The sequence below is a fragment of the Doryrhamphus excisus genome, linkage group LG6, assembly GCF_037039965.1.
Source record: "Doryrhamphus excisus strain RoL-2023G ecotype Guam linkage group LG6, RoL_Dexc_Guam_v1.1, whole genome shotgun sequence".
NCBI classification, from domain to species: domain Eukaryota; kingdom Metazoa; phylum Chordata; class Actinopteri; order Syngnathiformes; family Syngnathidae; genus Doryrhamphus; species Doryrhamphus excisus.
The window spans coordinates 1,187,529-1,211,282 of NC_136362.1; the positions used below are offsets into that span (position 1 = coordinate 1,187,529).

At 32.1% G+C, this 23,754-nt stretch overlaps 1 protein-coding gene across 1 annotated transcript in view; it reads right to left on the reverse strand.

Annotated features, from left to right (window-relative positions):
* Positions 1 to 23,754, reverse strand: part of cadps2 (Ca++-dependent secretion activator 2) — a 132,293-nt gene that overhangs the window by 11,936 nt on the left and 96,603 nt on the right. The window contains exons 23-26 of the mRNA XM_078791090.1: positions 18,702 to 18,776; positions 16,561 to 16,644; positions 16,410 to 16,442; positions 8,713 to 8,820 (exon numbers count right to left, since the gene is read on the reverse strand). Of these exons, the coding sequence (XP_078647216.1) occupies positions 8,713 to 8,820; positions 16,410 to 16,442; positions 16,561 to 16,644; positions 18,702 to 18,776 (300 nt within the window). The remainder of the gene's footprint in view (positions 1 to 8,712; positions 8,821 to 16,409; positions 16,443 to 16,560; positions 16,645 to 18,701; positions 18,777 to 23,754) is intronic.

Below are 23,754 nucleotides of genomic sequence, written 5' to 3' on the forward strand. Positions count from 1 at the left end.
AATTTGCAATTTGGGGGAATTTTTGGTTGGGAATAAGTTATGATGTTAGCCAAATCAATTATTTGTTAAAAAAAAAACGCGAAAAAATTTGTCAATTGTACAAAATTTTTCAATTCGATTGAAATTTTTTGGGGTGTTTTGTTTTTATTAATTTGCAATTTTCAGGAATTTTAGCTTGGGAATAAGTTATGATGTTAGCAAAATCAAATATTTGTTATAAAAAAACGCGAAAAAATGTGTCAATTGTACAAAATTTTTCAATTCGATTGAAATTTTTTGGGGTGTTTTGTTTTTATTAATTTGCAATTTTGGGGAATTTTAGGTTGGGAATACATTATGATAACATCAGAATCATATATTTGTAAACATTTTTTACACCCAAAAATGTTAACATAAATGTAATTTTTTTTCAATCGGCAATTGAAAAAAAAATGTATTTGCAATTTGGGGGAATTTTAGGTTGGGAAAAAGTTATGATGTTACCGAAATCTAATATTTGAAAAAAAAGACGGTGAAAAAATGTTTCAACTGTACAAAATCTTTCAATTCAATTGAAAATTTTTGGGGTGTTTTTTTTATTAATTTGCAATTTGGGGGAATTTTAGGTTGGAAATACATTATGATAACATCAGAATCATATATTTGTAAAAATATGAAAAACACCCATAAATGTTAACATGAATTGAATTTTAACATACATTGAAATTTTATTCAATTTCAATCGTCAATTGAAAAAATTTTTTTTTTTGCAATTTTGGTTATAAAGTAAGTTTATCAGAATCAAATATTGGTTAAAAAAACGCCCCCAAATTTTTTCAAAAAAAAACAAAACAAAAAAACTTTAATTAAAAATGTTTACATAAATTTAATTTTTTTTCAATTCCCAACTGAAAAAAAAATATTTGCAATTTTGGGGAATTTTAGGTTGGGAATACGGTATGATGTTATCAAAATTAAATATTTGTACAAAAAAAACGCCCAAAATGTTTTCAATCATAACATCATTATATTATAATGTCATATAACATATAAACATATATATAAAACATCATTATATTATAATGACGTTACAATTGAAAAAAATAATTTGCAATTTTGGGGAATTTTAGGTTGGGAATACGTTATGACAACATCAGAATCATATATTTGTAAAAAAAAAAATTTTTTTTTGATTAAAAAAATTGCAATTTTGGGGAATTTTAGTTTGGGAATAAATTATGATATTATCAGAATCAAATATTTGTCCGAAAAACATCAACATTGTAACGTCAATTGTAACGTCATAAACATTATACTATAATGACTTTACGAAAAATTTTGGGTGTTTTTTTTTTTTACAAATTTTTTTTTTTACAATTTGTTTCTGATAATATCATAACTTATTCCCAACCTAAAATTCCCCAAAATTGCTAATAAATTTTTTGGTGAAAATGATTGCGGAAATGATCAAAATCTCAACTTTCTACAATAAAATTCTACAACTTTTCCCAACCAAATTTCACCCAAAACTATTCAGGGAAAAAAAAAAAATTTTAATTAATTTTTTGTTGAAAAAAATGATACAAATCTCATTTGTTTCCTCGTCGTTTATTGACGTTATCCTAAAATTTATCCTAAAATTTATCCACAAATTTGTTGTTTGAATTTCATGACGGAATAAAAGCATGACGACAGAAACAGTTCAAGTCCAACCAAGTGGTTCAATTGTCGGTTCTCTGTATTATTATTATTATAATTATTATGAATTATTATTACGATCAAGTCCTTCATGCCGTCCCTCCTCATCCTTCTCATCGCTACCCGTCTCACACACACACACACACACACACACACACATACACACACACACACTGCGTGTAAATTGACGATGAAGGAGCTCCTTAATTGAGCAAATTAGAGAACGACAGTGAAAGCAGATGGTGGGAAGATGGTGGGGGTGGTGGGGCCGGTTTGGGGTGGTCCTGTCAGATGCGGGGGGGGGCTGGTGGGGGGGAATAGGGGGGTGTCAAAGTAATGATAGAATTTCTAGAAATGACACATGTTCCTCTTCTGGCACTAAAACGCGTGACATTTTTTCAGACGCACACAATAGACGCCATCATCCGTCTACGAGCGCATCACAACTTCAGCAAATAATCAGACATCACATTTAGTCACCTTTTTAGCACACTCATTGACTACAGCTACATTTTTATTTGAGGAAATGGACATTGAGAGTGATGGTTTATTGGAGGAAATAGTCATTTACTATAAACATTTAGTTGAGGAAGTAGTCATTCACAATATTTTATTTGAGGAAAAACCCATTCACAGCATTTATTTGAGGAAATACCCATTCACAGTATTTATTTCAGTAAATACCCATTCTCAATAGTATTTTATTTGAGGAAGTAGTAATTTACTATAAACATTTAGTTGAGGAAATAGTTATTCACAATATTTTATTTGAGGAAAAACCCATTCACAGCATTTATTTGAGGAAATACCCATTCACAGTATTTATTTGAGGAAATACCCATTCTCAATAGTATTTTATTTGAGGAAGTAGTAATTTACTATAAACATTTAGTTGAGGAAATAGTCATTCACAATATTTATTTGAGGAAAAACCCATTCACAGTATTTATTTGAGGAAATACCCATTCGCAATAGTATTATATTTGAGGAAATACCCATTCTCAATAGTATTTTATTTGAGGAAATGGCCATTAAGAGTGATACTTTGTTTGATGAAATAGTAATTTACTATAAACATTTAGTTGAGGAAATAGTCATTCACAATATTTATTTGAGGAAAAATCCATTCACAATATTTATTTGAGGAAATACCCATTCTCAATAGCATTTTATTTGAGGAAATACCCATTCTCATTAGTATTTTATTTGAGAAAATGGTCATTCACAATATTTTATTTGAGGAAAGACACATTCACAATATTTATTTGAGGATATACCCACTCTCATTAGTATTTTATTTGAGGAAATGGACATTCACAATATTCATTTGAGAAAATAGTCATTCACAATATTTTATTTGAGGAAAGACCCATTCACAATATTTATTTGAGGAAATACCCATTCTCATTAATATTTTATTTGAGGAAATGGGCATTCACAATATTTTATTTGAGTAAAGACCCATTCACAATATTTATTTGAGGAAAAACCCATTCACAATAGTATTTTATTTGAGGAAATACCCATTCTCATTAGTATTTTATTTGAGGAAATGGACATTCACAATATTTATTTGAGAAAATAGTAATTTCAACAGTATTTCATTTGAGAAAATGCCCATTAAGAGTGATAGTTTATTTGAGGAAATAGTAATTTACTATAAACATTTTATTTGAGGAAATACCCATTGTCATTAATATTTCATTTGAGGAAATGGACATTAAGAGTGATATTTTATTTGAGAATATAATAATTTACTATAAAAATGTTTAGCTGAGGAAATAGCCATTAATGATATTTTATTTGAGGAAATACTCACGCAATAGTATTTTATTTGAGGAAATGGCCATTAAGAGTGATAGTTATTTGAGGAAATAATTTATTATAAACATATTTAGTTGAGAAAGTAGTCATTCACAACAGTATTTTATTTAAATCAGTAATTTGTAGACATTATTATTTGAGGAAATATTAATTCATAAAATTTTATTTGAGGAAATGGCCATTAAGAATGATAGTTATTTGAGGAAATAATAATTTACTACAAACATATTTAGTTGAGGAAATGGTAATTTACAACAGTATTTTATTTGAAAAAATACTTATTCACAATAGTATTTTATTCGAGGAAATGGCCATTAAGAGTGATAGTTATATGAGGAAATAATAATTTACTACAAACATGTTTAGTTGAGGAAATACTCATTCACAATAGTATTTTATTTGAGGAAATACCCATTCACAATAGTATTTTATTTGAATAAATACTCATTCACAATAGTATTCTTTTGAGGAAATACCCATTCACAATAGTATTTTATTTGAGGAAATACTCATTCACAATAGTATTTTATTTGAGGAAATACTCATTCACAAATAGTATTTTATTTGAGGAAATACTTAGTTATTAAACATATTTAGTTGAGAAAGTAGTCATTCACAACAGTATTTTATTTCAATCAGTAATTTGTAGACATTATTATTTGAGGAAATATTAATTCATAAAATTTTATTTGAGGAAATGGCCATTAAGAATGATAGTTATTTGAGGAAATAATAATTTACTACAAACATATTTAGTTGAGGAAATGGTAATTTACAACAGTATTTTATTTGAAAAAATACTTATTCACAATAGTATTTTATTCGAGGAAATGGCCATTAAGAGTGATAGTTATATGAGGAAATAATAATTTACTACAAACATGTTTAGTTGAGGAAATACTCATTCACAATAGTATTTTATTTGAGGAAATACCCATTCACAATAGTATTTTATTTGAGGAAATACTCATTCACAATAGTATTTTATTTGAGGAAATACTCATTCACAATAGTATTTTATTTGAGGAAATACTCATTCACAAATAGTATTTTATTTGAGGAAATACTCATTCACAATAGTATTTTATTTGAGGAAATACTCATTCACAAATAGTATTTTATTTGAGGAAATACTCATTCACAAATAGTATTTTATTTGAGGAAATACTTAGTTATTAAACATATTTAGTTGAGAAAGTAGTCATTCACAACAGTATTTTATTTCAATCAGTAATTTGTAGACATTATTATTTGAGGAAATATTAATTCATAAAATTTTATTTGAGGAAATGGCCATTAAGAATGATAGTTATTTGAGGAAATAATAATTTACTACAAACATATTTAGTTGAGGAAATGGTAATTTACAACAGTATTTTATTTGAAAAAATACTTATTCACAATAGTATTTTATTCGAGGAAATGGCCATTAAGAGTGATAGTTATATGAGGAAATAATAATTTACTACAAACATGTTTAGTTGAGGAAATACTCATTCACAATAGTATTTTATTTGAGGAAATACCCATTCACAATAGTATTTTATTTGAGGAAATACTCATTCACAATAATATTTTATTTTAGGAAATACTCATTCACAATAGTATTTTATTTGAGGAAATACTCATTCACAAATAGTATTTTATTTGAGGAAATACTCATTCACAAATAGTATTTTATTTGAGGAAATACTCATTCACAAATAGTATTTTATTTGAGGAAATACTCATTCACAAATAGTATTTTATTTGAGGAAATACTCATTCAAAAATAGTATTTTATTTGAGGAAATACTCATTCACAAATAGTATTTTATTTGAGGAAATACTCATTCACAAATAGTATTTTATTTGAGGAAATACTCATTCACAAATAGTATTTTATTTGAGGAAATACTCATTCACAAATAGTATTTTATTTGAGGAAATACTCATTCACAAATAGTATTTTATTTGAGGAAATACTCATTCACAAATAGTATTTTATTTGAGGAAATACTCATTCACAAATAGTATTTTATTTGAGGAAATACTCATTCACAAATAGTATTTTATTAGAGGAAATACTCATTCACAAATAGTATTTTATTTGAGGAAATACTTAGTTATTAAACATATTTAGTTGAGAAAGTGGTCATTTATAACAGTATTTTATTTCAGTCAGTAATTTGCAGTATTATTTGAGGAAATAGTGATGACTAAATACGAGGGTGCAAACAGGAAGTGATGATTCATGAGCTGGCTGACATCGGTGGGGGGTGTGGTGGGGCGGGGCAGCGAGTGGGCGTGTCCTTGTCAGCAGGCTTTGCCTACTCGGTTCCTTGAATGAACGGCGCTTGGACGCCCTCACGCCCTCCCTCGCTTAAACATCATGATGATGACGATGATGGCGTGTCCTATTATCTTCATCACGCTGTGAGGCTGAGTGGGAGACGGGTCGAGGCCCGCCTCCTTGGAGCGTGACTGGACGCGTTTGAGGCCCATTACACACACACACACACACATGAACACACACACACACAGCATCAATCCATGGCTGGGCGACACGCTGCTAATGTGCACAAAGGTCTTAGACGTCATGTCCACCGTATCGATTCCGTCCTCCGTGTTTAACAACTCCGAGCTAAAATATTTGGGATGCGCCGCAACGGGAAGCTTGGTGTGTCTTTATATATGCGATGTGTGTGTGTGTGTGTGTGTGAGGGACTTGAACGTGCCTCCTCCATGGTAAACACAACAAGCATTCTGGAAACGTTTAAGAAGGAAAAACAAAGACTGCTGCTGCGTTTGCTGTCCCTAACGTGGTGGGAAAAAATAGATTTGATTTAGTGTTCTTTGTGGAAGGGATGACTTGATACAAAAAAAAAAAAAAAAAAGTCCATAAATTTTTTCAATTGTAACGTCATTATAGTGTAATGACGTTACAACTGAAAAAAAAATTAAGTTATTAAGTTATTAATTTAAAAGAATCAAATATTTGTAAAAAATAAATAAAAATAAAAAGCCCAAAAAATGTTAATTATAACATCAGTATATCATAAGGACGTTACAATTGAATTTTTTTAGGTTGGGGATAAGTTATGATATTAGCAGAATCAAATATTTAAAAAAAAATGCTCCAAATTTTTTTCAATTGCAATGAAAAATATCATTATAATATAATGACGTTACAATTGAAAAAAAAAATTTGGGGTTTTTAATTAATTTGCAATTTTGGGGAATTTTAAGTTTGAAATACGTTATGATAACATCAGAATTATATATTTGTAAAAAAAATTTAACATAAAATGTATTTTAACATAAATTGACATTTTTTTCAATTGTAACGTCATAGTATAATGACGTTACAATTGAAAAAAAATTGCAATTTTGGGGAATTTTAGGTTGGGAATAAGTTTTGTTATTATCAGAATCAAATATTTATTTAAAAAAAAAATGCCACAAAATGTTTTCAATTGTAACGTCATTATAGTGTAATGACGTTACAATTAAAAATAATAATAAATTAGCAATTTTGGGGAATTTTAGGTTGGGAATAAGTTATGATATTATCAGAATCAAGTATTTATTTAAAAAAAACGGACCAAAATTTTGTCAATTGTAACGTCATTATAGTGTAATGACGTTACAACTGAAAAAAAATTAAGTTATTAAGTTATTAATTTAAAAGAATCAAATATTTGTAAAAAATAAAAAGCCCAAAAAATGTTAATTATAACATCAGTATATCATAAGGACGTTACAATTGAATTTTTTTAGGTTGGGGATAAGTTATGATATTAGCAGAATCAAATATTTAAAAAAAATGCTCCAAATTTTTTTCAATTGCAAGGTCATTATAATATAATGACGTTACAATTGAAAAAAAAAATCATTTACAATTTTGGGGTTTTTAATTAATTTGCAATTTTGGGGAATTTTAAGTTTGAAATACGTTATGATAACATCAGAATTATATATTTGTAAAAAAATTTTAACATAAAATGTATTTTAACATAAATTGACATTTTTTTCAATTGTAACGTCACAGTATAATGACGTTACAATTGGAAAAAAATTGCAATTTTGGGGAATTTTAGGTTGGGAATAAGTTTTGTTATCAGAATCAAATATTTATTTAAAAAAAAAATGCCACAAAATGTTTTCAATTGTAACGTCATTATAGTGTAATGACGTTACAATTAAAAATAATAATAAATTAGCAATTTTGGGGAATTTTAGGTTGGGAATAAGTTATGATATTATCAGAATCAATTATTTATTTAAAAAAAACGGACCAAAATTTTGTCAATTGTAACGTCATTATAGTGTAATGACATTACAATTGAAAAAAAAAAAATGATCAATTTTGGGGAATTTTAGGTTGGGAATAAGTTTCGTTATTATCAGAATCAAATATTTCTAAAAAAAAAAAAAACGCCACAATTTTTTTTCAATTGTAATGTCATTATAGTGTAATGACGTTACAATTGAAAAAAATAATAATTTGCAATTTTAGGAATTTTAGGTTGGGAATGAGTTATGATATCAACAGAATCAAATATTTGTAAAAAAAAAACAAAAAAAACCCCAATTTTTTTTTCCAATCGTAACGTCATTATAGTGTAATGACGTTACAATTGAAAAAATAATAGCAATTTTGGGGAATTTTAGGTTGGGAATAAGTTATGATATTATCAGAACCAAATATTTGTAAAAAAAAAAAACAAAGAAAAAAAACAAAAAAAAAATGTTTAAATCATGACGTCATTATAGTATAATGACGTTACAATCGAAAAACAAAAATAGCAATTTTGGGGAATTTTAGGTTGGGAATAAGTTATGATATTATCAGAACCAAATATTTGTAAAAAAAAAAACAAAGAAAAAAAACAAAAAAAAATGTTTAAATCATGACGTCATTATAGTATAATGACGTTACAATCAAAAAACAAAAATAGCAATTTTGAGGAATTTAGGTTGGGAATGTGTTATGATATTATCAGAATCAAATATTTGTAAAAAAAAAAAAACAGCCAACATTGTTTTTCAATTGTAACGTCATACTATAATGACGTTACAATTGAAAAAATTTGGGCCTTTTTTTTTTTAACAAATATAAAAAAAATTTTTGGACAAAATATTTGTCCCCAAAATTTCTAATTAATTTTTTGGTGAAAACGAGCATGAGCAAGGTTCCACGGTCCAAGATTAAGAAGAAAGCTGACTCACGTCGAACACTTTCTCGATGTAGAGCTCGTCGTTGATTCGCTCCCGCAGGATGTCTTGGTTCTGACGCACGAAGGTGACGTAGGTGTCAGCCAGGTCCATTCCTGGTTTCTGGAGGACACATCAGAACATCCTGTCAACATCTCATCCTACGTTGGGGTATTTAGGATTGGATTGCAGGGATGTTATTATGGGATGTTTTTATTATACACGAGACAGGTAACAGCATTTTGTTCGTTCTATCCTTCATTTCATCCATCCTTCGTTCCATTTAGGTTGGGAATGAGTTATGATATTATCACAATCAAATATTTGCAACAAAAAAAAAACGCCCAAAAATGTTTCAAGTTGATCTTTTTAAATTAATTTGCAATTTTCCCAACCAAATTTCACCCAAAATTATACTATTTTGGGGAATTTTAGGTTGGTAATAAGTTGTTATGATGTTAGCAAAATCAAATATTATAATAAAAAATTGCAATTTTGGGGAATTTTAGGTCAGGAATACGTTATGATAACATCAGAATTATATATTTGTAAAAAAAAAAAAACACCCAAAAATGTTAACATAAAATGAATTTTACCATAAATTGACATTTTTTTTAATCGTCAATTGAAATTTTTTTTTTTGCAATTTTGGGGAATTTTAGTTTTTTTTTCGATTGTAGCGTCACATTACAATTGAAAAAAATGTTTCAATTTGATTGAAAAATTTGGGGGTGTTTTTTATTATTAATTTGCAATTTTGGGGAATTTTAGGTTGGGAAAAAAGTTATAACATCAGAATTATACATTTGTAAAAAAAAATGAAAAACACCCAAAAATTTAAACATAAAATTAATTTTAACATAAATTAACATTTTTTTCAATCGTCAAATGAAAAAAAATAAATTTGCAACTTTGGGGAATTTTTGTTTTTTTTCCAATTGTAACATCATTATAGTATAATGATGTTACAATTGAAAAAAAAAAACAATAATTAGCAAATTTGGGGAATTTTAGGTTGGGAATAAGTTATGATTATCAGAATGAAATATTTGTATAAATAAATAAATAAATAAAAACCGCCCAAAATGTTTCAATTTGATTGAAAAATGTTGGGGTGTTTTTTTTTTTTTATTAATTTGCAATTTGGGGGAATTTTAGGTTTGGAATACGCTATGATAACATCAGAATTATAATATTTGTAAAACAAAAATAAAAAAACACCCAAACATTTTAACATAAAAATTATGTTAACATAAATTGACATTTTTTTCAATCATCAATTGAAAAAAATTAATTTGTAATTTTGGGGAATTTTAGGTTTTTTTCAATTGTAAAAATTGAAAATTTGAAATTGAAAAAAATGAAAAAAAAACAATAATTAGCAAATTTGGGGAATTTTAGGTCAGGAATAAGTTATGATATTATCAGAATCAAATATTTGTAAAAAAAAAAAACACCAAAATTTTAATTTTTTTTTACAAATATTTGTAAAAAAACACCAACATTTTTATTGTTTTACAAATATATATTTTTTAACAAATAATTATTTTCTTTTTTACATTTTTTTTTTTACAAATAATCAGGATCACTGCAAAACCACACACACACACACACACACACACACTCCAACAGTAGCGTTAAGGTGATTCCCACTGGTGTTGTTGGGGGGGGGGGGTGGGGGGGGGGATTACAAGTGTAATGCTTTTTGTAATTGCTTTGACATCTTTCACAGTCGCTCCTCTTGAGCTGCCATGCATCGCCCCATGGGGATGGGGGGGGGGCAGGGGCGGCGGGGGCTTGCTTAAAGGGGGAGCGTCACGTCAGCCTGACGCCCGGCGCTAAACGAGGAAATGGAGCCTGAGCAAAGTGCGTTTGTTTTGCCACATTTTGTCGCGTCTGTGAGGGTGGCGAATGGCGAATGGCGGAACGGCGGCGCGTGTGCGTTTACTGTCCGTGTAACATGTCATGCAACACGCCATACGCACGCTAACACGGAGTGACACGCCGAGACCGGTCAGTCACGCGTCTGTAATCCAGACGGACCACCAGGCGGGAAAAAGAGGTTAAAGTGGGGTCACATGACCGCAGGGGCATCTGGTACGCTCGGCGAGGGCCTGACGGACATCAGACTCGTCACGCTCCTCCACAGCGGACAGGTGAGTCCTGCAGATGGAGGCCTGTCAAAGTACTTCTGAAGGACACTTGAAGGTCAAGAAGTTGCTGGTCTTTTCTCCTATCATCTTCATCATCTGAGGAGGCGTGTCAGGATCAACCTCATCAACCTTCTTGCCGAGAGTCCGAACCTCAGAATCAGACATAGACCACCTCGTGTACCCAGGACAAGGTACTACAATGGTACCTTGGTTAACATCCGTCCTGGTTAGCAATTTGTGTTAACATTACAATTTTTTGCTGAAATTTTGCATTGACTGAAATTCTTTTTTTATTTTATTCTTTTTTTTTTTGTTTTACATTTTTTGTTCATAATTCATCAAAAATAATAGTCATGCCAAAATGTTGTGTTGCTGCTGGATGTTCACAGTTTTCCAGCCATTCAGTACAACTTTCCCCAAAATTGTCAAAATGCAATTTTGGGGAATTTTAGGTTGGGAATATATTATGATAACATCAGAATTATATATTTGTAAAAAAATTAAAAAACACCCAAAAATTTTAACATAAAATGAATTTTAACATAAATTGACATTTTTTTAAATCGTCAATTGAAAAAAAATTAATTTGCAATTTTGGGGAATTTTAGGTTGGGAATGAGTTATATTATCAGAATCAAATATTTGTAAAAAAAAAACAAAAAAAAAACGTTTTTTTTACAATTGAACTATAATGACGTTACAATTGAAAAATTTTTGGGTCCGTTTTTAACTTATTCTTATCCTAAAATTCCCCAATTTTGCTAATTTTGTTTTTTTCAATTGAAAAAAAAACTAAAATTCCCCAAAGTTGCAAATTAATTTTTTTTCAATTGACCATTGAAAAAAATGTCAATTGATTTTATGTTAAAATTTTTGGGTGTTTTTTTTTTATTTTTTTATGAATATATAATTCTGATGTTATCATAACGTATTCCCAACCTAAAATTCCCCCAAAATTCCCCATTATAGTATAATGACGTTACAATTGAAAAAGTTTGGGCCGTTTTTTTTTTTTTGAAAAATTTTGGCCCGTTTTTTTTTACAATTGAAAAATTTAAAAATTTTGGCCCAAATTGATTTGCAATTTTTGGGGAATTTTAGGTTGGGAATTTTAGGTAGGTGTTTTTTTTTCAATCGGGAATGAGTTATGATATTATCAGAATCAAATATTTGTAAAAAAAAAAAAAAAGTTTTTTTTACAATTGAACTATAATGACGTTACAATTGAAAAATGTTGGGCCGTTTTTAACTTATTCTCAACCTAAAATTCCCCAAATTTGCTAATTTTGTTTTTTTTTCAATTGTAATGTCATTATACTATAATGACGTTACAATTGAAAAAAAAATTAAAATTCCCCAAAGTTGCAAATTAATTTTTTTCAATTGACGATTGAAAAAAATGTCAATTGATTTTATGTTAAAATTTTTGGGTGTTTTTTTTATGAATATATAATTCTGATGTTATCATAACGTATTCCCAACCTAAAAATCCCCCAAAATTCCCCATTATAGTATAATGACGTTACAATTGAAAAAGTTTGGGCCGTTTTTTTTTTTTTGAAAAATTTTGGGCCGTTTTTTTTTTTACAATTGAAAAATGTTAAAATTTTGGCCCAAATTATTTTGCAATTTTTGGAAAATTTTAGGTTGGGAATTTTAGGTAAGCCGTTTTTTTTTCAATCGTAATTTTTCAATCGGGAATTTTAGGTTGGGAATGAGTTATGATATTATCAGAATCAAATATTTGTAAAAAAAAAAAAAAAAAAGTGATACGCTAGTGGTAAGGTAGTACAATGGTACCTTGGTTAACATTTGCTGAAATTTTGCATTGACTGAAATTCATTTTTTGTTCATAATTCATCCAAATAGTAGTCATGCCAAAATGTCGTGTTGCTGCTGGATGTTCACAGTTTTCCAGTCATTCTGTAGGTTTTTCTTTTCCAAGCTTTCCCCAAAATCATTTCCCGCATTTTTTTTATTAATTATTTTCTACACAACTGTAAATGATTGCGGAAATTGTCAAAATTTTATGACATGTATATTGATGTTATTCAAATTTTTTGTCATTTTTTCATAATAATAATTTATGACATGTATATTGATGTTATTCAAATTTTTTGTCATTTTTTCCTAGTCATTTTTTCATAATAATAATTCATTCAAACAACCATTCACACTCACATTCATACCTAATTAACCTAGCATGTTTTTGGAATGTGCGAGGGAACCGGAATACCCGGAGATAACCCACGCATGCACGGGGAGAACATGCAAACGCCATCGAACATATGTACATGTTATATATTGTTTGTAATTATTATTGTTTGTATTATTAATTATTATTGGTTTGGTCCAATAGTAGTCATGACAAAATGTAGCGTTGCTGCTGGATGTTCACAGTTTTCCAGTCATTCTGTAGGTTTTTCTTTTCCGAGCACAACTTCCCCCAAAATCATTTCCTGCAATTTTTTTTGATTAATTATTTTCTATTTAAAAAATGATTGCGGAAATTGTCAAAATTTTATGACATGTATATTGATGCTATTAAATTTTTTTGTCATTTTGATCATTACATTAATAAATATTATTATTAATATTATTTTATTAATATTATATTAATATTATATTTGATAACATATATAATGATATTATGTTAATATATGAATATTATATTATTGTATTAATATATTAATATTATTTTAATATAATATTATTATATGATTAATATTATTAATAAACACATTTTGAGAAAGGATGTCCCAGTCGTATTGTATGTTTTTCTTTCGCATTATTAATATTATTAATATATTATATTATTATATTATTATATTATATTATATATAATATTAATATTAATATATTAGATTATAATATTATTATATATTATATCATCAAATTTAATAATAAAATTATCATATATAATAATTATGTTTTATATTTTTATTATATTTTATATAATATATATATTACAATATATAATCTTAATATAATATTAATATGTTATATTTTATTATTATCATATTATTATATTATAATAAAATTTAATAATAAAATTATCATATAATATAATAATTATGTTTTATATTTTTATTATATTTCATTAAAATATAATAATATAATGTTATTATTATTATTATTATTAAACCTCCTATGTGTGCAGTTATGACATTGTCTAGCTTGGTGTGATACACAAGTACTGCAAGTATCAGCGCAAATGGAGATGACATAGCATGATAGCACTCACTTGTGTGTGTGTGTGTCATCTGAGATGCTAACCACCCCCCCCCCCCCCCGTCCCCGCCCCCCCCAGGCTGAGTGACAATCTCCCTCCCATGTGTCGTCTCACGCCGACAAGGTGACAAAGATGTGTGACAGGTCGGAGACGCGGGCCCAGTTCCAGCCCAAAACACGTACACAGTAGTTTAGCATGGTGGCTAGCTGTGCTAAACTAGTATTTGCTTGTCAAGTTAAAGTTGACTTCCTGTCCCGCCGGGTGCATACGAGTACATGTTGGGACTTATATATTGTTTGGAATTATGGTCTACACTGTTGACTTGGTTCGGTCCAATAGTAGTCATGCCAAAATGTCGCGTTGCTGCCGGATGTTCACAGTATTCCAGTCATCCAGTAAGTTTTTCTTTTCCAAATACAACTTTCCCCAAAATTATTTCCCACAATTTTTTTTTACTTTAAAATTTTCTATTTTGAAAATGATTGCGGAAATTGTAAAAATTTGATTTATTTCATGACAATATATTGATTTTATTAATTTTTTTTTTCATTTTTCCCAGTTTGACAAATATTTAAACTGTATTTTTTTCATAACCATAATAATTCCCATAATATTTGGACTTTGTTGTTGTAATATAACTTTTTATAGTTATGCCAAAATGTCGCGTTGCTGCCGGATGTTCACAGTATTCCAGTCATCCTGTAAGTTTTTCTTTTCCAAGCACAACTTTCCCCAAAATTATTTCCCACAATTTTTTTTTACTTTTAAATTTTCTATTTTGAAAATGATTGCGGAAATTGTGAAAATGTGATTTATTTCATGACAGTATATTGATTTTATTTAAATTTTTTGTCATTTTTCCCAGTTTCACAAATATTTAAATTGTCATTTTTTCATAACAACAACAATAATAATAGTAATAATTCCCATAATATTTGGACTTTGTTGACTTTTTATGGTTATGCCAAAATGTCGCGTTGCTGCCGGATGTTTACAGTATTTCAGTCAATCTGGAAGTTTTTCTTTCCCAAGCACAAGTTTCCCCAAAATCATTTCCCACAAAAAAATTTTTTATATTTTTTTCATTGTTTATATTTATATAAATATATATATATATTATATATTTATATTTTTATATTTTATATTTATTTATATTTTTCTATTGTAAAAATTATTGCGGAAATTGTCAAAATTCTATAAATTGATGTTATTTAATTTTGTGTCATTTTTCCCATTTTTACAAATATCTAAACTGTCAATTTTTCATAACAATAATAATAATAATAATAATAATTCCCATAATATTTGGACTTTGTTGACTTTTTATAGTTATGCCAAAATGTTGCGTTGCTGCCGGATGTTCATAGTATTCCAGTCATCCTGGAAGTTTTTCTTTCCCAAGCCCAAAATCATTTCCCACAAATGTTTTTTTACTATTTATTTTAAATTTTTTTACTTCTATATTTATAATATTTTCATTTTTCCCAGTTTAACAAATATTTAAATTCATAAAATTAAATTCATTAAAATTATTTTTTCATAGTACCAGGAAAAAACCCACGCATACACGGGGAGAACATGCAAACTATACACAGAGATGGCCGAGGGTGGAATCGAACTCGGGTTTCCTAGCTGCGAGACATGCGCGCTAACCACTAATCCACCGTGCAGGATTCATTCATTCAAAAATTCTCACTCATCAGATTATTTGAGAGTCGTAGTTCTGACATGAATAATGGAGTGTGTGCACCTGGCAGAACAGGAAGTGTTCACGCCTGGACAGGAAGTTGGCTTTTGTTGCTAATTAAAAGTTGCTAATTAATCATGATTGCTAACTATTATTCAGAAATATGACTATTTCTGGTTAATTTATGTATTAACATCATCAAATTAAGTTTGAATCAATTTTAAAGAAAACGGGTTCGATTCCCTGGAGGCCGTCGGAGCATGGGAATATCAGCGAGAACCAAATGAAACCTTGTCCCGGCGCACCTGTGAGGTGAGCGTTGTCGTGAGAAACAGTGTAGGGGGTGTGGCCTACCGGCGGGAACACCCCGTACGCCCCCACCCCCCGTGCCCCTCCTCGTCCCACCTGGAGACGGGGGCTTAGCCGCATCGGGTTGCCAACACACAAAAGACCAAGAAGCTGCTGTGGCGGTTACATTGTCATTCAAGAGCAGGAAGTCTGGGGTGGGCGGGGCCAGAGGATTAAGGAGGTTACGTGGGGGCGCCGTCAGCTGTTTCACTCGGGGGGGGGCACTTGTATTTGTGTGTGTGTACATGAAATACATATTTATCTAGCGCTATAATAATAAAGCGAAACTTACCGGTACTTCCACGTATTTGGCGGCTGCCTTCACCTACGGGATCGGGATGGGGGCGGGGTCGTGGGTGGGGGGGGTCGGAAAAAAAAAAGAACAAAGAACTTCAGTGGTACAAATTCCATTTCCGCCACGTTACGACTTGGCGTCTGGTCACCGTGAAGGAGAGGATGGAGGACAGGAAGGTGCCCTCATCGTAACGCGACAGTTTGGACAGAACGCCATCGAGGACCGCCGACAACTACAACACACAAACGATAGCACGTTAGCATGATTTAGCCTGCTACGAATGGAATACAAACATTAGCTTAAATACCATTCAGTTTTAGTCAACACACAGTATAATATTACTATTACTATAGTATTACTATCATTCTTATTCTTATTTTTTCTACAGCAGAAATATTATGGAAAAACATCAAACATGACAGATTAAAAAAATATCAATAAAAAAATGTAAACAAAGCAAAAAAGATGCTAAAATATGAAACAAAACTGCATTAAAAACATAAAAAATATCTGCTGAAATCAAAAGCAAATAAAACAATAATAAATATTAATAAATGTTAATAAAGGAAATATTAAATAAAAACTGTCCTATTCTCCTTCATACATTATATTATGGGCCTGCAAACAATACGGTTCATTTATTGCTTTCAGTTTTAGTCAACACACAGTATACTATTACTATTACTGTAGTATTACTATATTTATTATCATTCTTATTTTATTTATTTTATTCTTATTATTTTTATATATTATTATTATTATTTTATTCTCATTCTTATTCTTTCTACAGCGGAAATATTATGGAAAAACATCAAACATGACAAAAAATACCAATAAAAAAATGTAAACAAAGCAAAAAAAGATGCTAAAATATGAAACAAAACTGCATTAAAAAAATATTTGCTGAAATCAAAAGCAAATAAAACAATAATAAATGTTAATCAAGGAAATATTAAATAAAAACTGTCCTTTTCTCCTTCATACTTTATATTATGGGCCTGCAAGCAAAGCGCAGCAGCCTGTCCTATTCTTCATACTTTATATTATGGGCCCGTAAGCAAAGCACAGCAGGGGATCGCATTCTTTATGTTTCATATTATGGGCCTGCAAACAATACGGTTCATTTATTGCTTTCAGTTTTAGTCAACACACTATTACTATAATATTACTATATTTATTTTATATTATTATTATTTTATTCTTATTTTTATCTTATTTTTCTACAGCAGAAATATTATGGAAAAACATCAAACAGATGAAATAAATATCAGTAAAAAAATGTAAACAAAACAAAAAAGATGATCAAATATGAACCAAAACTGCATTAAAAATATTCGCATATTATGGGCCAGCAAGCAAAGCACAGCAGGGGATCGTATTCTTTATGTTTCATATTATGGGCCTGCAAACAATACGGTTCATTTATTGCTTTCAGTTTTAGTCAACACACAGTATACTATTACTATTACTATAGTATTACTATATTTATTATCGTTCTTATTTGATTTATTTGATTCTTATTATTTTTATAGATTATAATTTTATTCTAATTTTATTCTCATTCTTATCATTCTTATTTTTTCTACAGCGGAAATATTATGGAAAAACATCAAACATGACAGATAAAATAAATATTATATATATATACGTACATAATATATATATATATATATATAATATTATATATATATATAATAAATATAATAATAATATAAAAAATGTAAACAAAGCAAAAAAATGATAAAATATGAAACAAAACTGCATTAAAACACTTATAATATATTATATATAATAATAATAATATAAAAAATGTAAACAAAGCAAAAAAAATGATAAAATATGAAACAAAACTGCATTTAAAAACACTTACAATATATCTATAATATATATAATATAATATTACAAAATGTAAACAAAGCAAAAAAATTATAAAATATGAAACAAAACTGCATTGAAAACACTTATTATATATTATATTATTAATATATATATATAATATAATATAACAAAATGTAATCAAAGCAAAAAAATATGAAACAAAACTGCATTAAAAAGACTTATAATATATAATATATATAATATATATATAATATGATATAAAAAATGTAAACAAAGCCAAAAAATTACACAATATGAAACAAAACTGCATTAAAAACATTTATAATATATTATATATATGTACAATATATATAATATAATATATATAATATTTTATATATAATATATAAAGGAAATAATAAAGGAAATAAAGAGAGGGAGTCAGCAAGTCAAACAAAACATTGGCGTTACCTTCGAAACCAGAGAAGAAACCATGTCTTTGAACGCCTCGTCGATGAGGACATCGATTTTGGAGTGGTACTGCTGCTGCGGGGAGAGGGGGGGGGGAGGGGCACCAAGACAACTTTATTTGTACGGCTTTGACTGACACACACACACACACACAGAGAGAGAGAGAGAGAGACCAGGAGCGAGTGAGTTAAGCAGCTAATAGGACAATTACGTGTGTGAAAGACATTCCAGGCGGCGGGGGAAGACGCGCAGGAATCTGAAGGATACTTTTTGTGCGTGCGCTACAATTAGCGCAGCCTTGTGCGCCTCTAAAGCACCCGTCCAGCTGCGAGGACCAAAGGCGCACACAGGATTCAATTAATCCGCCATTTCACGTCCGCTTTGGCCCCCTCTAAAAAAAAAAAAAAAAAAAAAAAACATATTCATGGCACCTTTTCCCCGGCGGGGGAAGAGGAGGGGGGAAGAGGCGGGGGGCCCCGAGCGCTGAATGGCGGCGGCGGCGGGGGGAGTTCACGGCGCCACAATGGCCTTTCAGCGGCCGTCTAAAGAGCACCCAAATTAAAAATTTCAATCAACAAAGCGGCCCGGATCGCTGACAAATTGCAGATCCAACGAGGTCACCGCTAGCAAAGCTCGCCCCCCCCCCCCCCTCCAGAAAATGTCCTCGAGTGCTTTGAAGATTACAAGATGGCGCCTCAACTCCTGACTTTCTTGCGGGAGCCGCGGATGCTGCGGTACCGAAGGCGGCCAGTAGGAGAACACATTCACATTCACTCCTGCTGCTTGTGTGTCTTTCATTCAGTTCCTTGGGGGTTACACCCCCCCCTTCTGGGACGTTTGAAGACGGGGGAAAAAATAGACTTTAGGACTTACCCATTGCTTGTCGGTCTGGCGGTCAAACCAGGACGTGCGGGAAGACACGAGGGGCCGACGAGGAGGAGACAAACACGTTGGATTAGTGTCTTGGTTACGGTGATGTCATCGTAGCATGACACAACATACAGGACACTTCATTAGGTACATCATCAAATCGTCCTATTACTCTTCATACTTTGTGCTATGGGCCTGCAAGTAAAGCACAGCACACCAGGACATCCTATTCGTTATGTTTTGTATTGTGGGCCTGCAAACAAGGCACAGCAGCCTGCCGTAGTCTCCTCCATACTTTATATTATGGGCCTGCAAGCAAAGTGCAGCAGCATGTCTTATTACTCTTCATACTTTGTACTATGGGCCTGCAAGCAAAGCAAAGCAGCATGTCCTGTTACTCTTCATACTTCGTACTATGGGCCTGCAAGGAAAGCGCAGCAGGGCATCCTATTCGTTATGCTTCATATTATGGGCCTGCAAACAAGGCACAGCAGCCCGCCCTATTCTCCTCCATACTTTATATTATGGGCCTGCAAGCAAAGCACAGCAGTACGTCCTATTACTCTTCATACTTTGTACTATGGGCCTGCAAGCAAAGCACAGCACAGCAGGGCATCCTATTCGTTATGTTTCATATTATGGGCCTGCAAGCATAAAGCACAGCAGGCCCATTCTTGACACTTTGTATGATTGGCCTGCAAGTAAAGAGCATCAGCCTGTCCTATTCTCCTTCATGCTTTATATTATGGGCCTGCAAGTAAAGAGCATCAGTCTGTCCCATTCTCCTTCGTACTTTATATTATGGGCCTGCAAGCAAAGCACAGCAGCCTGTCCTATTCTCCGCCATACTTTATGTTATGGGCCTGCAAGCATAAAGCACAGCAGGCCCATAATATTCTTGACAATTTGTATGATTGGCCTGCAAGTAGAGAAAATCAGCCTGTCCTATTCTCCTTCATACTTTATATTATGGGCCCGCAAGCAAAGCACAGCAGGGGATCCTAATTTTTATGTTTCATATTATGGGCCTGCAAACAAGGCACAACAGCCCGTCCTATTCACCTCCAAACTTTATATTATGGGCCTGCAAGCAAATCAAAGCACAGCAGGCCCAAAATATTCTTGACTCTTTGTATGATGGGCCTGCAAATAAAGAGCATCAGCCCGTCCTATTCTCCTTCATATTTTATATTATGGGCCTGCAAGTAAAGAGCATCAGTCTGTCCTATTCTTTTTCATACTTTATATTGTGGGCCTGCAAGCAAAGCCTGCAGCCTGTTCGATTCTCCTTCATACTTTATATTATGGGCCTGCAAGCAAAGCACAGCAGGGGATCCTATTCTTTATGTTTCATATTATGGGCCTGCAAACAAGGCACAACAGTCAGTTCTATTCTCCTCCAAACTTTATATTGTGGGCCTCCAAGCAAATCAAAGCACAGCAGGCCCATAATATTTTTGACACTTTGTATGATGGCCCTGCAAGTAAATAGCATCAGCCCGTCCTATTCTCCATCATACTTTATATTATGGGCCTGCAAGCAAAGTGCAGCAGCCTGTCCTATTCTTCTTCATACTTTATAATATGGGCCTGCAAGTAAAGAGCATCAGCGTGTCGTGTCCTATTCTCCGTAATACTTTATATTATGGCCTGCAAGCAAAGTGTACCAGCCTGTCCTATTCTTCTTCATACTTTATAATATGGGCCTGCAAGTAAAGCGCATCAGCCAGTCCTATTCTCCGTAATACTTGATATTATGGGCCTGCAGGGGATTATATTCTTTATATTTTATATTGTAGGCCTGCAAGCAAAGCGCATCAGCCTGTCCCATTCTCCTTAATACTTTATATTATGGGCCTGCATGCAAAGCAAAGCACAGCAGGCCACCCTGTTCTTTATAGTTTGGATAACCGTGATAAACGAGGGATTTGGGTATTCGACTTTTTGAGGTTGCAGCATCTTAAAGACATGAAATACGACTGAGAGGCGTCGCGGCGTATTTGTTAGCTCTCTAACAGGCTGCCGGCGCCCGAGGAGCGGGGAGGACCGGGGGTGGGTGGGAATGAGGGTTTTTTGGCTGTCATTGGCGTCAAGGCCGCCGCCTCACGCTCGCCTCCCAGCCAATCAAGCGGCGGCGTGTTTGGAAGAAAGGCTGAGGCTTTAGCAGCTGATGCCACACTTTGACCCGCTCAGCGGTGGGAGAAGCTTTTAGCGTCTCTTCCTGTTCTTCAGACGCCAGCAGAAAGCCGGCAAAGAAAAGAAAAGAAAAAAAAAAAACGGCGGAAAGTCTTGACTTTCAAAACACCCTGAATGAGAAATAAAGCGGCTGTCATGGCGACGCCTCTGGAGAGTTTCTCTTCACGTTTAAAGAGTGCGTCCTCGTGAGTGGGAATAATGACGAACGTCTGGTCACATGACTGGCGGCTTCCTTCAATTCATGTCTAAAAAAACTTGATGAGGCCGCGGCGAGCGACTGAAGGACGTTTCCTTCGACTTCGTTAAAACAACAAACGCAGACTTTTTGTCATTGGAGCACATCGAGCCGAGCCTCCAAAGTGGTACCATTTTGCAGTCACCTGCCTCAAAAGTCAAACAAAACTCGGAGTTCAAAACATCATCACGCGAGTCTTCCTGTGTGCTATTATTTGTTTACAATTACATGCTAACAAGCTAGCACGCTATCTTTAGCGTAGCAGCATTTAAGCTGGTTTTATAAGTGGAACTCATGAAAAACTTTATGCTATAATGCTAATGTTAGCATGTTAGCATTCACATCGGCACACACTTAGCACTATTATGCTGTTTCACATGTTACAGTTAGCATTGTTAGCATGCGAACATGGAAGTGGAACTCATAAAACCCTTTCTGCTGTTATGCTAATGTTAGCATGTTAGCATGCGTAGTCGCATGTGTAACCACTTTCATGAGCATTCACATCGGCACGGACTTAGCGCTATTGTGCTGTTTCACATGCTACAGTTAGCATTGCTAGCATGCGAACATTAGCATAGTCGGCATTTTATGAGTAGAAGTTCTAGTCACAGTCAGTAAGCATTGTTAGCATAGCAGCATTTAAGCGGGTTTTATAAGTGGAACTCATGAAACACTTTCTGCTATAATGCTAATGTTAGCATGTTAGCATTCACATCGGCACACACTTAGCGCTATTCTGCTGTTTCACATGCTACAGTTAGCATTGTTAGCATGCGAATATTAGCATAGTCGCCATTTTATTTTGTTAGCATACTAACATTAGCATAGCAGCATTTAAGTTGATTTTATAAGTGGAACTCATGAAACACTTTCTGCTATTATGCTAATATTAGCATGTTAGCATGCGTAGTCGCATGTGTAACCACTTTCATGAGCATTCACATCGGCACGCACTTAGCGCTATTATGCCGTTTCACATGCTACAGTTAGCATTGTTAGCATGCGAACATTAGCATAGTCACCATTTTATGAGTAGAACTTATCACAGTAACAGTCACAGTAAGTAAGCATGAAAGCGTTGTTAGCACACTAACATTAGCATAGCAGCATTTAAGCTGGTTTTATAAGTGGAACTCATGAAACACTTTCTGCTATAATGTTAATGTTAGCATGTTAGCATTCACATCGGCACACACTTAGCGCTATTATGCTGTTTCACATGCTACAGTTAGCATTGTTAGCATGCGAACATTAGCATGGCAGCATTTAAGCTGATTTTATAAGTGAAACTCATGAAACACTTTCTGCTATAATGCTAATGTTAGCATGTTAGCATTCACATCGGCACACACTTAGCGCTATTATGCTGTTTCACATGTTACAGTTAGCATTGTTAGCATGTAAGCATGTAAGCACACTAACATTAGCATAGCAGCATTTAAGCTGATTTTATACGTGGAACTCATGAAACACTTTCTGCTATAATGCTAATGTTAGCATGTTAGCATTCACATCGGCACACACTTAGCGCTATTATGCTGTTTCACATGCTTTCAGTTAGCATTGTTAGCATGCAAGCATTAGCATAGTCGCCATTTTATGAGTAGAACTTATCACAGTAACAGTCACAGTAAGTAAGCATGTAAGCATTGTTAGCATACTAACATTAGCATAGCAGCATTTAAGTTGATTGATTATGCTAATGTGAGCATGTGAGCATGTTAGCATGCGTAGTCACATGTGTAACCA